The 16,624-nt window shown below is 46.1% G+C and overlaps 1 protein-coding gene across 1 annotated transcript in view; it reads left to right on the top strand.

Annotated features, from left to right (window-relative positions):
- The first annotated feature begins 7,838 nt into the window (after positions 1-7,838).
- TESK2 (testis associated actin remodelling kinase 2) overlaps positions 7,839-16,624 on the top strand; it is a 76,148-nt gene continuing 67,362 nt past the window's right edge. Inside the window, exons 1-2 of the mRNA XM_058808290.1 lie at positions 7,839-8,044; positions 15,600-15,900. Of these exons, the coding sequence (XP_058664273.1) occupies positions 15,682-15,900 (219 nt within the window). The 5' untranslated portion in view covers positions 7,839-8,044; positions 15,600-15,681. The remainder of the gene's footprint in view (positions 8,045-15,599; positions 15,901-16,624) is intronic.

Below are 16,624 nucleotides of genomic sequence, written 5' to 3'. Positions count from 1 at the left end.
GGCTCGGCCGGCGGCACCGGGGCGGCACCGGGGCGGGGCGGCCGGGGCGGGGCGGACGGCACGTGGTGCAGCCCCGGCCCCTGAGCAGCGGGGAGGGGGCAGCTGCCGGCCCCGTACCGCGCATCCCCGTGTCGGACAGCGCAGCCTCGGTCCGGTCCCGGTTCGGTCCCCGGCACTCTCCGTTCGGTTCGCACCGCCCCCAGCATCACCAGCGGGTCCCCGGCACTCCTGGTTCGGACAGGACACCCCCAGTCCCGCCTTTGTTCTGGGAATCCTTAGCCCAGGTTTGCACCACCTCATCACCCCATAGACAGTGGTTCAAGTGGCCCTAGACCAGGATCTCACCACCTCCTAATCTGCTCTTGGCAGCCCCAGTTGCGCCTGACACCCGCACTTTGTCCCATGCGGGATGGGAACAGCAGATGAGCCTGATGTGGGGCATCAACTTGGGGCCTCTGGGTAGTTTCAGGGCACCTGGGTCAGTGGGCACAGCCAGGTGGGTGCAGAGGTTCTCCGAGCACCCCTGGATAACTGCCCTGGCCAGGGCTCAGCCGGGTGCTCAATGTGCCATGTCTGGCTTCTCAGGGCATCCTGCAGGCCCTGGGACATCCCCTGGCTTCACATCCCTTCCAGCCTCTGGGGCCCTGGCCAGCCTCATCCAGGCACATCCAGGCTAAGCCATCCTTCGGGAAGTCTGACTGCTCTCTTCTGGCCAGTATTTCTGAAGAAGAGGGGCCCATGTTGTGGAGTGGTCCATGCTGATCTTCTCTCAGGCTACTTTGGCAGAGCTGTGACTATAGGTCCCCTTCTCCATCAGATCCCTGTGCTGGCAGGGGACAGAGGAGGAAAGTGGAAATGGGTATTAAGCCAAGAGGTTTTGCCTTCGTTTTCAATATGGAGCTGCTTGGTAGCTCCTGCTCTCAGTTCTGAGGTAGAAGAGAGTTGATCTGATACAGAACTGATCATGCCTTTTACCAGCTTTATATGAAAAAGTAAAATTCAATCTTAGCCCCTCATAGGAAATGTGTTTCTAGCTGCTTGCTACTTACTGCCAGGAAAACTAGCTGTACCATTTGCTGGCAGAGGTAATTGTGCCTGTACAAATGTCCCAGTTCTAAAGGGAATTCTTTTAAGCATATTTACAGCTATGGAGTTGGTTATAGGAGTCTTCTATTACCCACAGAGGTTGCAGGGCTACCCAAGAGACCAAAGCTCCCTTTGCTCCAGACAGGCTTGGTCTCTCAGAGCTGCATCACCTGGGCCAGGAGCCACCTCTCACCAGCGAGGGACCAGGGCATGTCCCTGAGCAGGGCACGAGCTCCAGGGGACAATGGCACTGCTGGCTGTGCCCCCAGCTCATGATTGCGTCCAATGCCTGTGTGCTTGCCTCACTTCTCGGCTCTGGCCTCTCCCCGGAGACACCAGAACCACAATATCCACCTCAGCTGCCTTGCAGAGGGTGGCTCGCAGTCGTCAAGGTTACCGGTCCCTGTGCTTTAATTAAGCACAAGGCACTGCACGGGGGATTTTCAGACGCTGGGGGAAAGGAGCGCTGGCAGTCCTCAGAGGGGCTGGTGAGCAGCGCCATAAATCTGGGCAGATGAGACCCCCTGCAGGTCACTGCTGTTATTTAGCTCATCTCCACACTCGTCAGGATTGTTATTAACACACTAATGAGGTACCTTTGGCTCCCCATAGCAAGGAAGGAGCAATTGGGAGCAAGAAAAGGGACAGCATCTGTGTGATAATGTCTTTGAGATGATACTGCTGATGTCCCACCCTGGAGAAGACGCAAAAAGAAGGGGAACTTTAACATCCCACTGGTACACAGCCACTTTCTCATGGAATAAGCAAAACCATTCCCCTTAGACAGCAGGCAGCAGCCCCCATGTCTGTGTAGGCTCTTGGCTTGTTCTTGAGTGAGACTGAAAACACCCTTGCAAGCCCTAGCAGCATCTACATCAGACAGGTCTGGGTAGCACTGAGAGTTGAGGACTTAGAATAACTTTAAAAAAAAGTTTTGTGCTCAAAAACCACAACATCAACTTCTGCCACTGTCACACCTCCCTCTTGCAGTGGCTCTATCCAGCTCCCATCCTTTTTTTCCTGGCTGCCAGCCAAGCCATGGAACAGACCAGAGATGATAATGTTGGTTATAGTAATTTAATAGGAAGGAGCAGATCATAGAAAAATAAATGAACAGAAAATAGTGGCAGCAAAAGAGCTGAGGGGAATTAAGGACACAGGCAGGAGGGATGGAGGTGCTGGCCCTGGGAAGGACAAGTAAACTAAGTCCTTGGGTTGTGCATCCCAAACCCAGGGTATGACACAGGCTGAGTGTCCCCTGAGAGGGCAGAGCTTTGGCCTCACTGCCACCATCACCTGCAGCCCCACAAAACCTGGAGAGTGATCACCAGCCCAGGGCAGAGTGATTGCAGCAGTGGAGTCCTGAGCAGAGGGATGCTCTGGCCATGTGGGTGCTTCACGTGGGCTCTGGGCTCATGTAAACCATTCCATTTCTTGTGCTTTGGCCTCTCTCCCTCTGCCCTTTTCAGGAACACTGGGAGCATGGCTGGTGCACATCTCAGCCTGGCCTTGCAGAGCCTAGCAGATCCCAGCCTGCCCCCTGTCCCCTTGAGGGGATGGGGCATGATTAGGATGGTCTTGGCCCAGGTATAATCCCTAAACAGCTGCTTTCATCCTCCAGGAGCTCTTCAGTGCAGAATGAGGAGAGGGCCTGCTCTCCAAGGAAGACAATTTGGCACTTGTAGGGATTTTCAGTTCTCAAGGAAGCTGGAAGTCAACTGACTGGAGCAGAAGAACTAATCATTGAGTGAGTCATTCCCCCTCCCAAAGCTGAAACATTAAACCAGTTTTTTTTTTTTTTTTTTTTTTTTTGTTTTTTTTTTTTTTTTTTTTTTTATGAAAGGCAAATTAAATCCCATAAGTCAGAGCCAAGAAAAGAGAATTTATCAAAGAGCAGAAGATGCCACTGTGGGACTTGCAGGCAGACAGAGGGAGCATTTGCTCAGCAGCCCAGGATATTACATCTCCTGTGCCTCTCCTCCAATGTGAGGAGCACTGCCATTCATCTATTTTTAATAACAATGACGCAGGCAGTGAACCTGACTTCAAGGCTGGAATATCATCTTCTTCCCTCTGCATATCTGTCCTGACTCATCTTCTGTTCCAAGAGCTCTCCACAGCTTGGTAGCCCAGCAAAGGAAGAAAGGAAGAACAGAACTGAAAAAAAAAACCCACAAAAAATGTGGATCAGAAAGCAAACCATAAGAGTTAGAGAATCATTCTGGGCAAGGAACAATTAACACTGTCACTTCACTGGCTCAGGGAGCCAGGGACAATTAAGGGTCTGGGGAACCTAAATGTATCTGGGGGCAGGCTGATCAGGGAGTGGGATCTCTCAGAGAGCTGAGCAGGGATCTGGTAGCATCTGGGTACTTGTAGGTCTTGCAGCTCTGCAAAAAGGGCTGGAGAAAGCAGGGGCAGAGCTAAAGGTGCCCAGGCCTGGGGTGGCTGGTGGGGGGGACAAGCTGAAGTGCCCTGTGGTGGCAGAGGTCTCCAATTTCAGTGCCACAAAAGGGAAAAATCTCTTCACTCTTGTATCTGCAGAGATAAGGAGTGAGTGCAAGTGTGAGGAGCATAACCAGAGGAGGAGAGGCTGCTGTGCAGCCTGAGGGCACAAAAAGCTGTGCTTTCATCCCAGAGACAACCTCCCTTAGCTGGGGAGTGAGGCCAGCACACCAGGCAATGCAGAAACCCTTTTGTGCCTCAATGTGAGGCAGGAGAGGTGATGGTCTTTGGGCTGTTGGCCTTGATCTTCACAGGACTGTGTGTTCTCTTTCAGCATCCACCATGGCCCAAGATAGTGCAAATCTGTATTTCTGCCCTTTAGTGGGTGAATACAAAGCTAATACAGCTTCATCAGATGTTTAAGGTTTTCCCCATCTCAAAAGTTCAGGTGCTGCTGAGAGAAGCCAGGCCTGTCCTGAGTATTGGGTCTCACCCTTTGCTCCTCAGATCCCAAGGGCTGGAGCATGGTGTGATGGGCTGTGCCCAGGGCCGAAGCAAGGCACAGTGACACAGGGTCAGTCCTGGCTCCTTGTCCCAGCGTTTGCACAGCCTCATGGCTGGGAGCACCCCAGAGCAGGCAGGAGCCAGCTGGTGAGCTCAGTGCCACTCCACAACCAGGGCACCGCCAGGAGCTCGGTGACAGCCATGCCACAGCAGCGAGCCAGGGCAGGCAGGCTCTGCATTGCAGCCAAGGCAGCAGATGGCCCTGCTGAGCAGGCAGGGCAGCACAGGGCTGCAGCACCAGTGCCAGTACAGGAGCTGTCAGTTTGGGCAAATCCATCTGCCCTAGAACGATCCCTGTGCAGTTCCCCAGGCAGGGTGTCTGGTGCTGGGCCAGCCTCCTGGAAGAGCAGCATGGGAGATGCTCTGACATTCCCATGGTTGCCAGGTCTCCTGCAGAGATGTGTGGTGGTGGGTTTGGGCTGACATGGAGCAGGCTTTGAGCACAAGGGCACACTGGCCACCTCCTCTGCACCAGTGGTGGGACAGAATTGTTAACCCAGCTGGGCAGCAGGCAGGTTCATCCTTGTGCAGAGGGCAGCGTGCAGGCTGCCCCCACAGAGCCCTTCTGGCTGCCAGGAGCATGGGTATGACAAGGCAAGGGGCAGGGGGGCAGAGCACAGCCCCAGCTGTGCCTTCCCCTGCTCAGAGCAGCAGGAAATGCCCTCTCACCCACCAACACACTTGTCCCTGTTCTGCAAAGGCCACCTGCAAGGCTGGCTGAGGGAGGCACATGTGGGACAATGTTCCTCCCAGGGAACACATTCAGATGGTTTTCAAAGTCTAGGGGTTTGGTGTGTGACTGAAAACCTAAAGGCATCATTTTCATGGCTGTTAGGTTAAATGTCCACCTAGGACAGGAGCTAGAAAAGGACCTATGTTGACATTAATCAAGAGAAAATTCCCGGAATTCCCATGGGGACCCTCTCTTCCAGCTCCTGTGACATGATTTCAGATCTCCACAGGAGTAAATCAGAGCAGAATTTGACCAGTCCTACCCAAAGTTGGTTTTTCTTGACAGGTTTCATTACAGAAAGTATTTAATGGGTTAAATCACTAAAATGCCCAATCTCATCACAATACTGTGAGGTCAAAGCACTGTCTCAGTCCCGTGGGAGGGAACAGAGACAGTCCCTGTCGAGTGACACTTGTTTAATTTTGGAGCCCACAGAACCTCTGCTGGGGAAGACAGCAGCTCTGCTGCAGTGGGGGCAAATTTACATGGATTCATTGTGTCAGCTTTCTTCTTGGGAAGGAGAAATCTCCCAAACTTCCCTCCTCCGGGGCATTTGCAGATCCCCCTTCTGCCTGCTCTCACCCACCTTCTCCTGTCTGCTTTTCTGTCCAGCCAGGAGTGAACCCTGTGTTTTTTCCTGCTTTAAAAACAGGACTTGTCTTTGTGATGAAGCCACAGGAGGGCTCATAAGATGATTTATTTCCCTCTCAAAATAGGGCTCAGTCGCGTCACGAGTCACAGGACCTCTCGCAATGTTACATGAAACAATGTGAGCGTTTCCAACCGAGGTTCAGCCTCACTGGATCTCTCTGGTGTGTTTTAGTGATGCTGCTTTGCACCAATGTTTATTCCTGGATATTACCAGTAAGACATTCGCAGCCCCAAAAGCAGGAATTACACATATCTTGCTTGGGAAACGAAAAGGAGGTAAATTGTTCGATGGGAAACAGGGGAATGATAATTCATTTGCGCAGTTCTGGGCTCAGTTCCTAAAAAGAGCGGTAATCAAAACCTACCAGCAGATGTCATCTTAAAGCCAACTAAGAGCTCCCCAAGCAGCAGGAACGAGGATATCAGGGAGATACTGTTTTTTTTTTTAAAGGGGATGCAAAGTCGCAGGATCACTGGACCCTGACATGAAGGACACCAGAGCTGAATTTACAAAATCTTGCTGAGATAAATCCCAGCAAAATATAAAGCATTGAAATTTAATTTATTAAAAAAAAAAAAGTTCTAAAGAAAAAATCTTGCTAAAACCCTAAACCCCTTGCTAAACTGAGACTCAGTTCTGCTTGAATATAGAGAAAAGAGACTGATGGATCTGGGTAGTTCCATCTGCTTTGTCACTCTCTAAAATATGATGGATATAATAATATTTTTAATGGCTTAATTACCAAAGTTTGCTGCACCCTGTGTTTGAGCTGTCATTAGAATAGGTGTTTGCAGGTGGTTGATATTTAACATTTGTGAGCGTGGGAAAATTTCCTGTGAAAGAAATCCAGGAGGAAATTAAGAAAACAAGACATTTTTTGCCTCCACACAAAGTACTTTTAATCTGTTACCTGTGCAAAGATAATAATGGCTTTTGTAGGTGAACATATGGACAAAATTTCACTGTAGACTCTTGGTTGAAATTCTGAGACTAAATTTAATCAAGCCATTGCAGAATAGAGATATTTTAATCCAGCTGTAATGAAAAGTCTCTGTTCAGTATTTAGAGCTGGGGCTAATGTGTCCAACGTCAAACTCCCTCAAGCACATTTTCAATCATGCTGAAAAGACTAGGTGTAAAATTAATTATGAACAATAATGAGAAAACTTATTACTAATATGGTACAGCAAAGCTGAGTGACACATTCTTGCCCAAGCCTCTTTTTAGTCACAAGTCCTCTGGTTTTTAACACTTTGAGCTTTGGTTATTCTATCCATAACTGTATAGTAAATGAACTTTGTTTGTTGAAGAGTTTCAGTAAAAATAGCTCAGCCTCTGCCAAAGATGAGGTCAGGGAAAAAGTCAGCCTCTCGCCAATGTAAACCAAAACCAAATCCCCCTCACAAATGTTTAATGAGATGTTTTAGTCCTGCCGTGCTTTGGAATGGATACTTGGAATCCGGCAGTCCATCACAGCAGGAAGAAAGGTGTCTTTTTCCATACCTGTTACAGGCTGCCTACATGTGGATAAGTGCTAATTTGAAAAATATTAGTTTATATGTGAAAAATCCCAGGTTTATTTCATCCTGGCAATCGAACCCCCAGAATATGTGAGCTGGATTAGGCATGTTCCAGGCGGGGACAGGGGGGACAGAGCCGTGTGACCGACAGCAGGAGCAGGGGCAGGCAGACGGGAAAAACCGGAGGAGTAAAGGCTGAAGCTGCACATCCTGGAGAGAGGAGGAGACCGGAGCAAGGGATGGGGAAACCCAGCAGGGGACGCGCAGTAAGGGGCAATAACAGCAGGGCTGCGACCATGGAGCCCAGCCGAGGCCACCGCGGGCCGCCTGCGAGGGGCTCAAGGAGGGGATGGGACCGCGACCGGGGACCAGGACCGGGACCAGGACCGGGACCAGGACCAGGACCAGGACCCGATTCGGGACACCCGAGTGCCCACCCCATTGACAGCTTCAGCCACCGTCGCTAAAAGCACACGGTGATTGGTTGTTGCACCCGCCCATCACTGCCCGCCCCGCTCTTCTACTGGCTGATTCTCTTATTTATAACCCGCCCTCAGGAGCTGACCAATGAGAGCGAGGCGCCCATAGCAACGCCCCCTCTTCTTCCTGCCGCTGTCTCCCGCGCGTCTCTCGGGAGTTGTTGTCCCTCCTGTGATTGGTCAGATAGCGTGTCGTTCAAGCGCCTGCGACCAATTGGAAAGGGGCATTCACGCAGACTACCTGCGAATCCCTCCGCCCGGTTTCCTTTTTCCATTGGTCGACAGGCACTGTCCGTCACTCTTCGCTTGGCGCCGATTGGCTGCTGGGGAGGGGCGGTTCCCGGCCCGGCGCTGTGGGCGGTGGCGCTCGCGAGGAGGAGGAGGAGGAGGCGGAGCCGGCGGTCGCGGCCCCGGGTCCCGCAGCCGGGCTCCCGCCTCACATGGGGCCCCCGCGCCGGCCGCAGCGGCGGGGCGGACCCGCGCCGGGGTGCTGAGGGGCCGCGGCTGCGGGATGCGGCCATGAAAGCCCGCGCCGCCCGCGGGCCCTGCAGGCGCCGCCGCTCAGGTAACGGCCGGCGCGGGGGCGGCGCGGGGCAGGTCCGGGCGGGTCGGCGGCGGGGAGCGGGGCCGCTCCCGGGAAGGGGCTCCCTGCCGGCACGGGGCTCTCGCCGCCCTGAGGTGAGCGGGGCGTGCCGGGGAGCAGGTGCGCGGAGCAGGTGAGGGGCGGCGGGAAAGGCGCGCTCTGCTCCGGGGCCAAGGGTCTGGCGGCGCCCGGCGCGGATCTTTGCCCGGCCGGGATCGCCTTGGAAATGTTCGCTCTGCCAAGGGGTGCGAGGGCTTGCCTCGGCTTTTACTGTGTAAGTGCAGCCCTGTAAGAATACGTGAATCACGCGTTAATAACAGGCTCGAGTGTCCGGGTGTATGTTCGAATAGGTTTGCTTTATGGCCTTCAGGTGAGACGTGCTATATACATGTAGGTGGTCACTCTTAATTTTGTATTCCTTGGAGGATCTGGAGGGTTTGTGCTTCAAGTACGGGGGACTTTCCACTTGTGTGTTCCTGTAAGTGGTGCTGTAACAGTTGAAAGCTACTATTTCAAGAGTAATGAATTGAATTGGGAAGAATACTGAGTTGAATTTTATTGAAGTGTTTCTGTTTGTCCCTCTAAAAAAAGCAACAGCTAACATTTAGGTTAGTTTATGAGAAGCCTTTGTGCTTAGATTTTTTTTTTTGTCGTTGTTGTTTTATTTTTTTACTAGAGATCAGAGTTCTACCATATTTTATTGTCTGCAAAATCAACAGACTATAGTTCCATGGGCTTAATTAGGCAGTGGAATTTGCAACCTAAGATAAGAATTTTTATGAGAAACTCTGACGTGCCCTGTGGACTAGTCATAAACCTTTCCATTTAGTCATCATCCTTGGAAATTATTGTTACATGCCAATAAAAATGTCATTTTCTGATTCTTGCAGTGTTCAACTGTAGACATGGCTGAGTAATTCCATTGTCCATTTTGGTTTGTGTGAAACTTTCCTGCAGAACGAGTAGTTTAAACTGAAGGCAAAGGTGTGTTCCCTATACCTGGTGGCAGGTGTGTGCTCTCCTGTGTTTTTTGCTTTGATTTGTTTTGTGGCTTTTTATTAGGATGAACAGCTGGCAGCTGGGACCAGGCACAAATTAGGGCTACAGAGCAAGCCTTGCTTCAGTTCTTCATATTTTTGTGACTGTGGAAGGACAGAGTTAGTTCACAAGAGCTGCTCTGGTGGCACAGGCCTCCTGTAACTTAGTTATACTCTCTGATTCCAGATATTTGCTTTTGCCATTGTAATCCTTTATGCAAATGGTTTCATGGACTCATGAAAGAAATGCAAGGTTGAAGGAGGGGTCTGTTGCTTCTGTATCTGCTGCAGAAAAGAATGAAGCTTGTGGTTCACTTGCATCATAGGTTCCCTTTCTGTATTTTTCCTGTAGCAGACACCCATGCGTTTGCACAATGGCAGAGCTCTTTGCTGTGTCCTTGCAGTGTGGCATCTGCAAGCTGGCACAAAAATAAGAGCTCTGCTAGGCAAGATCAAAAAAAAGGTCAGTGTTCATAATTTTTCCTTAGAGCCCTTTTCTGCTTATTAGTTCCCTAACATATTCATTTGGAGCTGTGTGTTCTTCAGTAAGTCCATCTAATAATCAGCAACTGTATCACAGCGGCTCCATCTGTTGTCTGTTGCCAAGTCCTCTTTCTGACTTAGATTGTAAGCTTCTTTTCATATGATCCTGTCACTTTTTGTTAAGTTGAACACATTGCTGGTAGTGGCTAAACCACTTTCTGGTGTGATTGTGCTGTTGGTTGCACTGGAGAAATGGAGCAGCTTTTGCAGCCAGCAGTGGAGCTGGTTGAAATAACTTTGCTTTTGATGGCTGACCTGGTGCGGTCCAGGGCTCTCATACTATGAGTTGTGTTTTCCATTGTACAGGAGCTTCACATTGGTTTGTAAATACCAGCAGACATCAGTGTCTGCAGTACCTTGAGAACAACGGGTTTGGGAAGCCCTGTTCTCACTTGAGAAAGTCATGAATTATTGAAGAGCAAGTTACTATTCCATTTGTGCAGTAAACAAAGTACTCGGTGTTTCACTGTAAGGTGCAGCCAGTAACACAGCCCTGTGCTTAGTGAGGGTAGCCTACAGAATGTGTTCAGTATTTGTGGAGATGATACTTTAAGCTGGAAAATACAAATATTGACTGCCTTGTGTGGGGTGCATAAATATCAGATTGTGTCCAAGAGATGTCAGTCAGGTATAGAATTCAGCCTGTTTACTTTGTCTTCATCCCTCTGTCAGACATTCGTGTTCTCTTCCCTTTGCTGTTCTGGATTGTCTCACTGGCTGCATTGAAGCAACAAAAGTTGTTTCCAGCCTCATGTGAAGCCCTCAGTGCTGGCAGAGCTGTCAGCCCTCACTGCAAACCCAGCAGAGAGGCTGGAGGGAAATTCCTAGATTGAGATGTTACAATGCCTGTTGGTATTAGAAGGCTTTGATTCCCTTTCTTTTTATTAAGAACTCAGCAAATGTCAGCCTGCTGACACCTGGAAGGCATGAGCAGCTTCTCAGTGTCTCTGCTGGGCTCTGTTTTGTTAAGCAAACATAATGTATTAAAATGATCCATTTGAAGCAGCAGCTGTGTCTTGTACATGATCTACTTGAGTGCTGATTTAACTCCAGTGATGCTCTGTCCCCAGGCTGGAGCCTGTCTGCACTGTGTGCAGTGAAACCTGGGACTGAAACCAGGCTAGGGCAGGAATGGATTGTTGCAAGGTCCTTCATAGAGCTTCAGTTTTGTGTTGTAATTGGACCCTAGAAAATGCTGGTAATTACACTGTGGGCATAAGGATCAAGTAGTTTTCTGTTTGTTTGTGAGTTTTTAATATTCTCCCTCAGTTATATTTGCCTTCTAAATATGTGCTAGAAATTATGCCTATGCCTGCTGAAAATATTTTTAAACCTACAACCTTGGCCCTGAATCCTGAGCTCTGCTGTAATAGCTGGTCTCTCTTACTAGTTTCAAACTTGGCTAGAGTCACAAAATAAATGAACTGTTTGTTTCAGCTTAGCCTCTCATGGAGGTTTGTTTGCATTATAAAATCATGATGCAGTTCAGCAGACTTCCAGTTTCTGGAGTGGTGCAGCAGGGCTAATGCAGGTCTCTTCTGAGGAATGTCAGTTCTAGTTTGCAGGAAGCTCATGCTTTGACAGCACTGGCTAGAGCTGGGAATTATCCTGTGCAGGGGAGATGAAATGAAAGCAAAATGTCATGTAAGTGAAAATAGAAAGTATTGGGATTTTCATGTTCAAATGCACTGTTGTAACTAAGACTGTAAATTGAACCTAAAGACTTGTCCCATAAAGTATTCAAAAAGACTTCAGGTTCAGGATGAGCTGGGCCAAACATAACCCAAGCTCTGGTATTTGTAGCTACCTCATCTGTAAATATTTGGTATTGTCTTCCTCTCAAGGACAAGAGGCTAAGGTATGGACAAACCAAGGAGCTTCTGTCTGTTAGGAGAGCAGGTGACAGCAGCTGAGAGCAAAATTGTTGAGTGCCTGGTTCTCTTTACCTGTTCAGTTGAAATTCTTTGGTTTCATTTTTAAGCATTTTTCATTATTTTTATTTTTTTTTCCTCCAGGCTAAGGACCTCAGTCAATTCAGTCTTTGGAAAAGTTCATTCTTTACATTTCTTTGAAGCCCTTCTGAAATTTGCACAGTACTACAGTGAAGTCTTCTTCCCCCTTGAGTTGTTATTTTGTGGAGTGACTTGCCAGCATCATTCCTTTAATTCCTTTATGTTTTTGTAGTGCTGGCTGTTGAAGCTTCATCAGACTACAAGTTTAAATAGTTAACTCTTGGCAAATGACTTTTATCAAAGCTTTGGCATCTTGCTCTTCAGAAAAAACCTGTTCAAATTAATAACATGCTTCTGCCAGATTTATTGCTTTCCAGGCTGAGTGCCTAGCGACAGTCTCTGTGTCTAAAAATGGTTGTTGTTGTTATTAGGGCCATCTTTTAGGAAATTGTGAGTTTGACATTTGAGTGCAAATATGCACATATTTATAAAGATACTGGGGACAGAAAACCTCTTAGCAATGAGTTGAAATGTTTTTTGGAAGGATCTTGTTTTATACTCTGAGGTATAAAAGGGATGCTGCTGAAGTTGAGGAGCCTTACCCATTTTTATATCTGTGAAATATAAAATGTTAATTACTGGCTAATTATGCCACCTGTTAGTTTGACACGGATGTTTAGGGTGTAACTTGATGTGCTCTTGTGGGGTTTCCATCTTTAAATAATTGCAGGCTCTGGCGCTGGTTTTGAAAGATAAATCTCTAACCCAATTAATGCTGATAATAGTTGTATTTATAGTAATTTCTATGATTAAACAATCAAGGCATTCATTCAGTGAAGAAACTTATTTTAATATAATATTAATATGGATTTTTTTTTCCTTCAAGGTGTGTTTTGGTAAGCAAAGAAATAAAAATTTAGTAGGGCATGAAATGTTCTGAAATTGTGCTTTTTAGAAATGTGAGAAATGGCTGAATAGGGCAGATATGCATTTTGAGAGGTGAATTTTAGAATTACTTTATTCTTGGCATTTTTCCTGAATAAGGGTGTCAGAAAAATTGTTCTGGAAGCTAAATATTTATTAGGAAATGTGTTTTCTAGTGTGTAGTGTCTTTTAACTGTCTGTTGAGCACATCTTAAGAGTTTTTAAGCTGAACTTTAATGTGAAAAAAACCACCCAACAACCTTTTAGTTGGTTACAGGATTTACAGGATAGTCTTGGATTCTGTTCAGTGCACTTTAATTAACCATATAAGGTAGTAAATTAAAGTACCTCAGACTGACTTGACAGTCAATTAAACCTTGGTTGATTTCATTGAGAATGTGATCATTAGTGTAATTGGCCAAAATGACAGGAGACCCACTTGGAATTGTGCCCACTTGAAATTTTCCTCTAATTCTGTGTATGCAATCCTGGGCAAGATAATGGAGCTGTATCCTAATATTTTCCAAGGATTTTGTGTAGCTGTCTGGAAAGGTAAACTCTAGCAGGCAAAAATGAAGGAATGGGTTACTTGGGAATCCAGATGGCAAAACCTTTTGGGGCTTTCTTTTGTGTGAAGTACAGTGAATTGCTTCTCTCATTGTGGAATTTGTACAGAGTTTTGCGAAGTTCACCATGTGATTTCAATCAAAAGGATGTGTATATGTGTGAGGGAGATTTTTCACCTTTGTTAAATAGATGTAGAAACTGTGTCGAGGCCATCTTTTGTTAATGGTATCTGGATACTTAAGAGATTTAGGCTCCTCTTGTTTAATACTCATCTAACTTGGTCTGTCTTCCTCTGGTTAAAACAGCAGCAGTCTTTCCTATTTTATTTTTTTCATCTTGCTTTGCCTGAGAGCTTCTAGTCTTTAGTTTGCTGGGTTGCAGTGTAGATGTGTTTTCTCACTGGATTTACCCTCAGGTTCTGCACTTTCTGTGGGGTGGTGATCCTGGGGTACCCTGTGGTACTGGCTTGTCAGGTTGTGCATTTCTGGGGGCAAATGCTTGCTTCCTTCCATGGAAAATGTCTGGTGCATGTGGGTGCTACTCTGATGGAAATAAGTACTAAAAAATTGTTCTTCCAATTACAGTAGGTTTTCTGGTCAGTCTTGAAAGATGGCATCTTCTGATCCAAAAAATTGTTATTAACATGGTTTTCTCTGTCTGTTCTCCTTCCATAGACAGTTCTTTCTTTATCTCCATGAAAAGTAACCAAAATATAGCTTGTCCTTTTCAGATCAAAAGGAGTTACTTAAGTGGGCCTTGGAAACTCCCAGGCATCTTGTCTGTAGCTGAGGAAATTCTCTGGACTATTTTTCTCAGGCTTTATCTTCCTGTGGTGCTTCTGTGCCTTTTCCAGACCCTCAAGGCTCCTGAGTCAAGAATATGAGATCACAAACTGGATCCTGATCTGCTGTGTGCCAGTTGGCCACTGGAATCTGAAAAGGGTAGTAAGGTTAGGCAGGTGGGAGTCTGCATACAAAATTCTGTAGGGAAACCACGATGTGGGATTTGATAGAGATTAAATTTTCATATTCATGCCTTGGTGAGAGTCCCTTATACCCACTGACATCCATTTAGAGAGGTGTTAAGATGTTTGAAATAAACACCCTTCTTTTTTGGAGCGGACAACCCCAAATGAATTCCAGCCAGTCCAGCAGAGCTTATTTGTGACAGCAGGGGAGGGCTGTGTGTGTGCCTGATGTGCTGGCACAGAGCATCTCTGAAAGATACACTGCATGCAGAGCATGGCTGGGGCAGCACTCTGTGTTTTCAGAGGACAGCTGCTGTGCCTCTGTTGCTGAGATGCTTTTCAAATGTACTGCATTGTTCATCTTTGTAAATAGAAGTGTAATTGCCCGCTCTGTGGTTATTTTGCCCACATTTAAAAAAATTATTTTATTGTTTCCTTCTCCTTCTAGTGTTTTGTCCACCCTTGGGGAAAAAAAAAAAAAAATCTTCTTTGTGACTGCTCACTTTGTTCAGGCTTTATAGGTGTCACTAAATTGCTGTAAATGAACAGTGAAGTTTGGAGTAGATGAATAACCTCCTAAGTCTAAGGTTTAAAGAAAAAAATTAAAATACCTGTGTTTTATAATTAAAGTTTTAAAATACCAGTATTAAAAATACCTGCCAGGCTTGCCAGTCCAAGCTGAATTTGATGGGCTCCAGAGTCATCCTGATTACTTCATCATCCTCTTAAAAAGAGAAAAAATTATTAGTCTCCCTCCTTTTCCCCCCCTTTTCTCCTACTTGGCAAATGTAGCTTGTTTCCTGTGTATTTCAGTTGAACTGAAATTAATATACCTTTAAAAAATACCTTTGCTAGGAAAATTTGTCTGGCAGATTGTTATAAGAATACTTTGAAGCAGGATTGTTGGTTTTTTTTTATTAATTTGAGGGCTAGGTGTTCAGTGGGTATAACTTTGTGTTCCTACCAGGTAAGGAATTGATCTCGGAATTCATAGCTCATAAATGGAAGCTTTAAAAACAAGCTTTTGATGCTTTAAGTGAATAACTTTCCTTATGTTGATTGAAAATATTTAAAAAGGTGTTTTATAGTTGGAGATCCCTTGTTCACTCCTGAAAGTGAAATAGTTTCTTGCTGTAGCAGTAGATTGGTTACCAGCTACTACTGAAGTAGAATAAAATGTTACATTTTTTGGGTTTCCTCTGGCTCTCTTGCTTGCTGTAGCAACCAGAATTTAAGTAAAAAAGAAAGGCTTGGAGAAAGGGAATGGAAGTTGTTTGTTACCAGTTAAACTTTGAGTTCCAAGCCTATTTGTCTCAGAATAGCCAGAACATAGGGTATTTCCATGTATCTAAAGGAAAAGTTCATTAGGTTTCTGTTTTCACTGTTAATGTGTGGTAGTTTGTTTTATTTCTTTGTTTTTTGTGCCCCTGCTTGGATGGCTTTGTTCTTTTCTTACTCTCTTAAATGGGTGTGAGCTTTATTGGAGTCCTGTCAAACTTACTAGATACCTTCACTATAATGGTAATCTCTATTTTTTTGTATTTCAGGATCCAACAAGAGTAGAGAAGACAGCACATTACCTAAGATGTGAGAAGTCCTCCCACAGTGAAATAAAATCTTGTTTTCAAAATGGACCGAAGTAAGCGGAATTCAATAGCAGGATTTCCACCACGCCTGGAGCGCGCCGAAGACTTTGACAGCAGCTCTGGAGAGGGGACTGCATCCCAGCTGGGAAGAGTTTGTACCTCTTCATACAGAGCCCTGATAAGTGCCTTTTCCAGACTTACTCGTCTTGATGATTTCACCTGTGAGAAAATTGGCTCTGGTTTCTTCTCTGAGGTGTTCAAGGTGTGTGTTTGGTTTTTTTTCCTCTCAATGTTGGTTGCTTCATGTTTGATGGTGAGAATGTACAAGATTGTCAGGCAAAGTGCTTTCCACTGAAGTCAAATGGTAGTCCTTGTATTTACTTCACTCAAAATGGGTCAGTGATGAAGAACTTGCAGGCTCCAAATATTTCTTCAATCACTCTTTCAGCTGTTTTTTTTGTCACTTATAACTTATTTGAGGAGTTGCAGAGCTTTTTGGGAGAAAGAGAAAAAGCTAAAAATAATTGCTTTATTTTTTGACCTCTCCCATGTCTTTTTGCATTTATGTAGTATTAAACACTGATGGCTGTTGATTCTCCCATATGTAAGTGTAAATGTCTTTAATTTAGCTGGTTTCTGGGTTTTGTGGGGTAGTACACATTCCTTTGGTAGTCTTTGCCTCACAACACTTAGGTGCATGTGTTAAGGTGTTCCATACATGGTTGCTGAGTTTGAAACCACAGATTTTATTGCACTGAAATTACAATACAATAAACTGCTCTTCTGTATTTCTTTTGCTGCTTATGCCACACTTCTAGCTCAAATAATCAGAGATTGGTTTGAAGGAAATGATATGAATAAGAAAATCTGATGTTGTCAGTGGCTTGCTGCTATGAATGTGGGACATGGAAAATATCTTTTCAAAGCAATTTGACAAATGCAGTTTTATAGTGCTGTTAGTGTTTGTGCTGCTCTGACTGTTCTGG

The sequence above is a fragment of the Ammospiza caudacuta genome, chromosome 7 (assembly GCF_027887145.1).
Source record: "Ammospiza caudacuta isolate bAmmCau1 chromosome 7, bAmmCau1.pri, whole genome shotgun sequence".
Lineage (NCBI taxonomy): Eukaryota > Metazoa > Chordata > Aves > Passeriformes > Passerellidae > Ammospiza > Ammospiza caudacuta.
The sequence above is the reverse complement of the archived record's forward strand: the minus strand, read 5'-3'. Positions and strand labels throughout refer to the sequence as shown.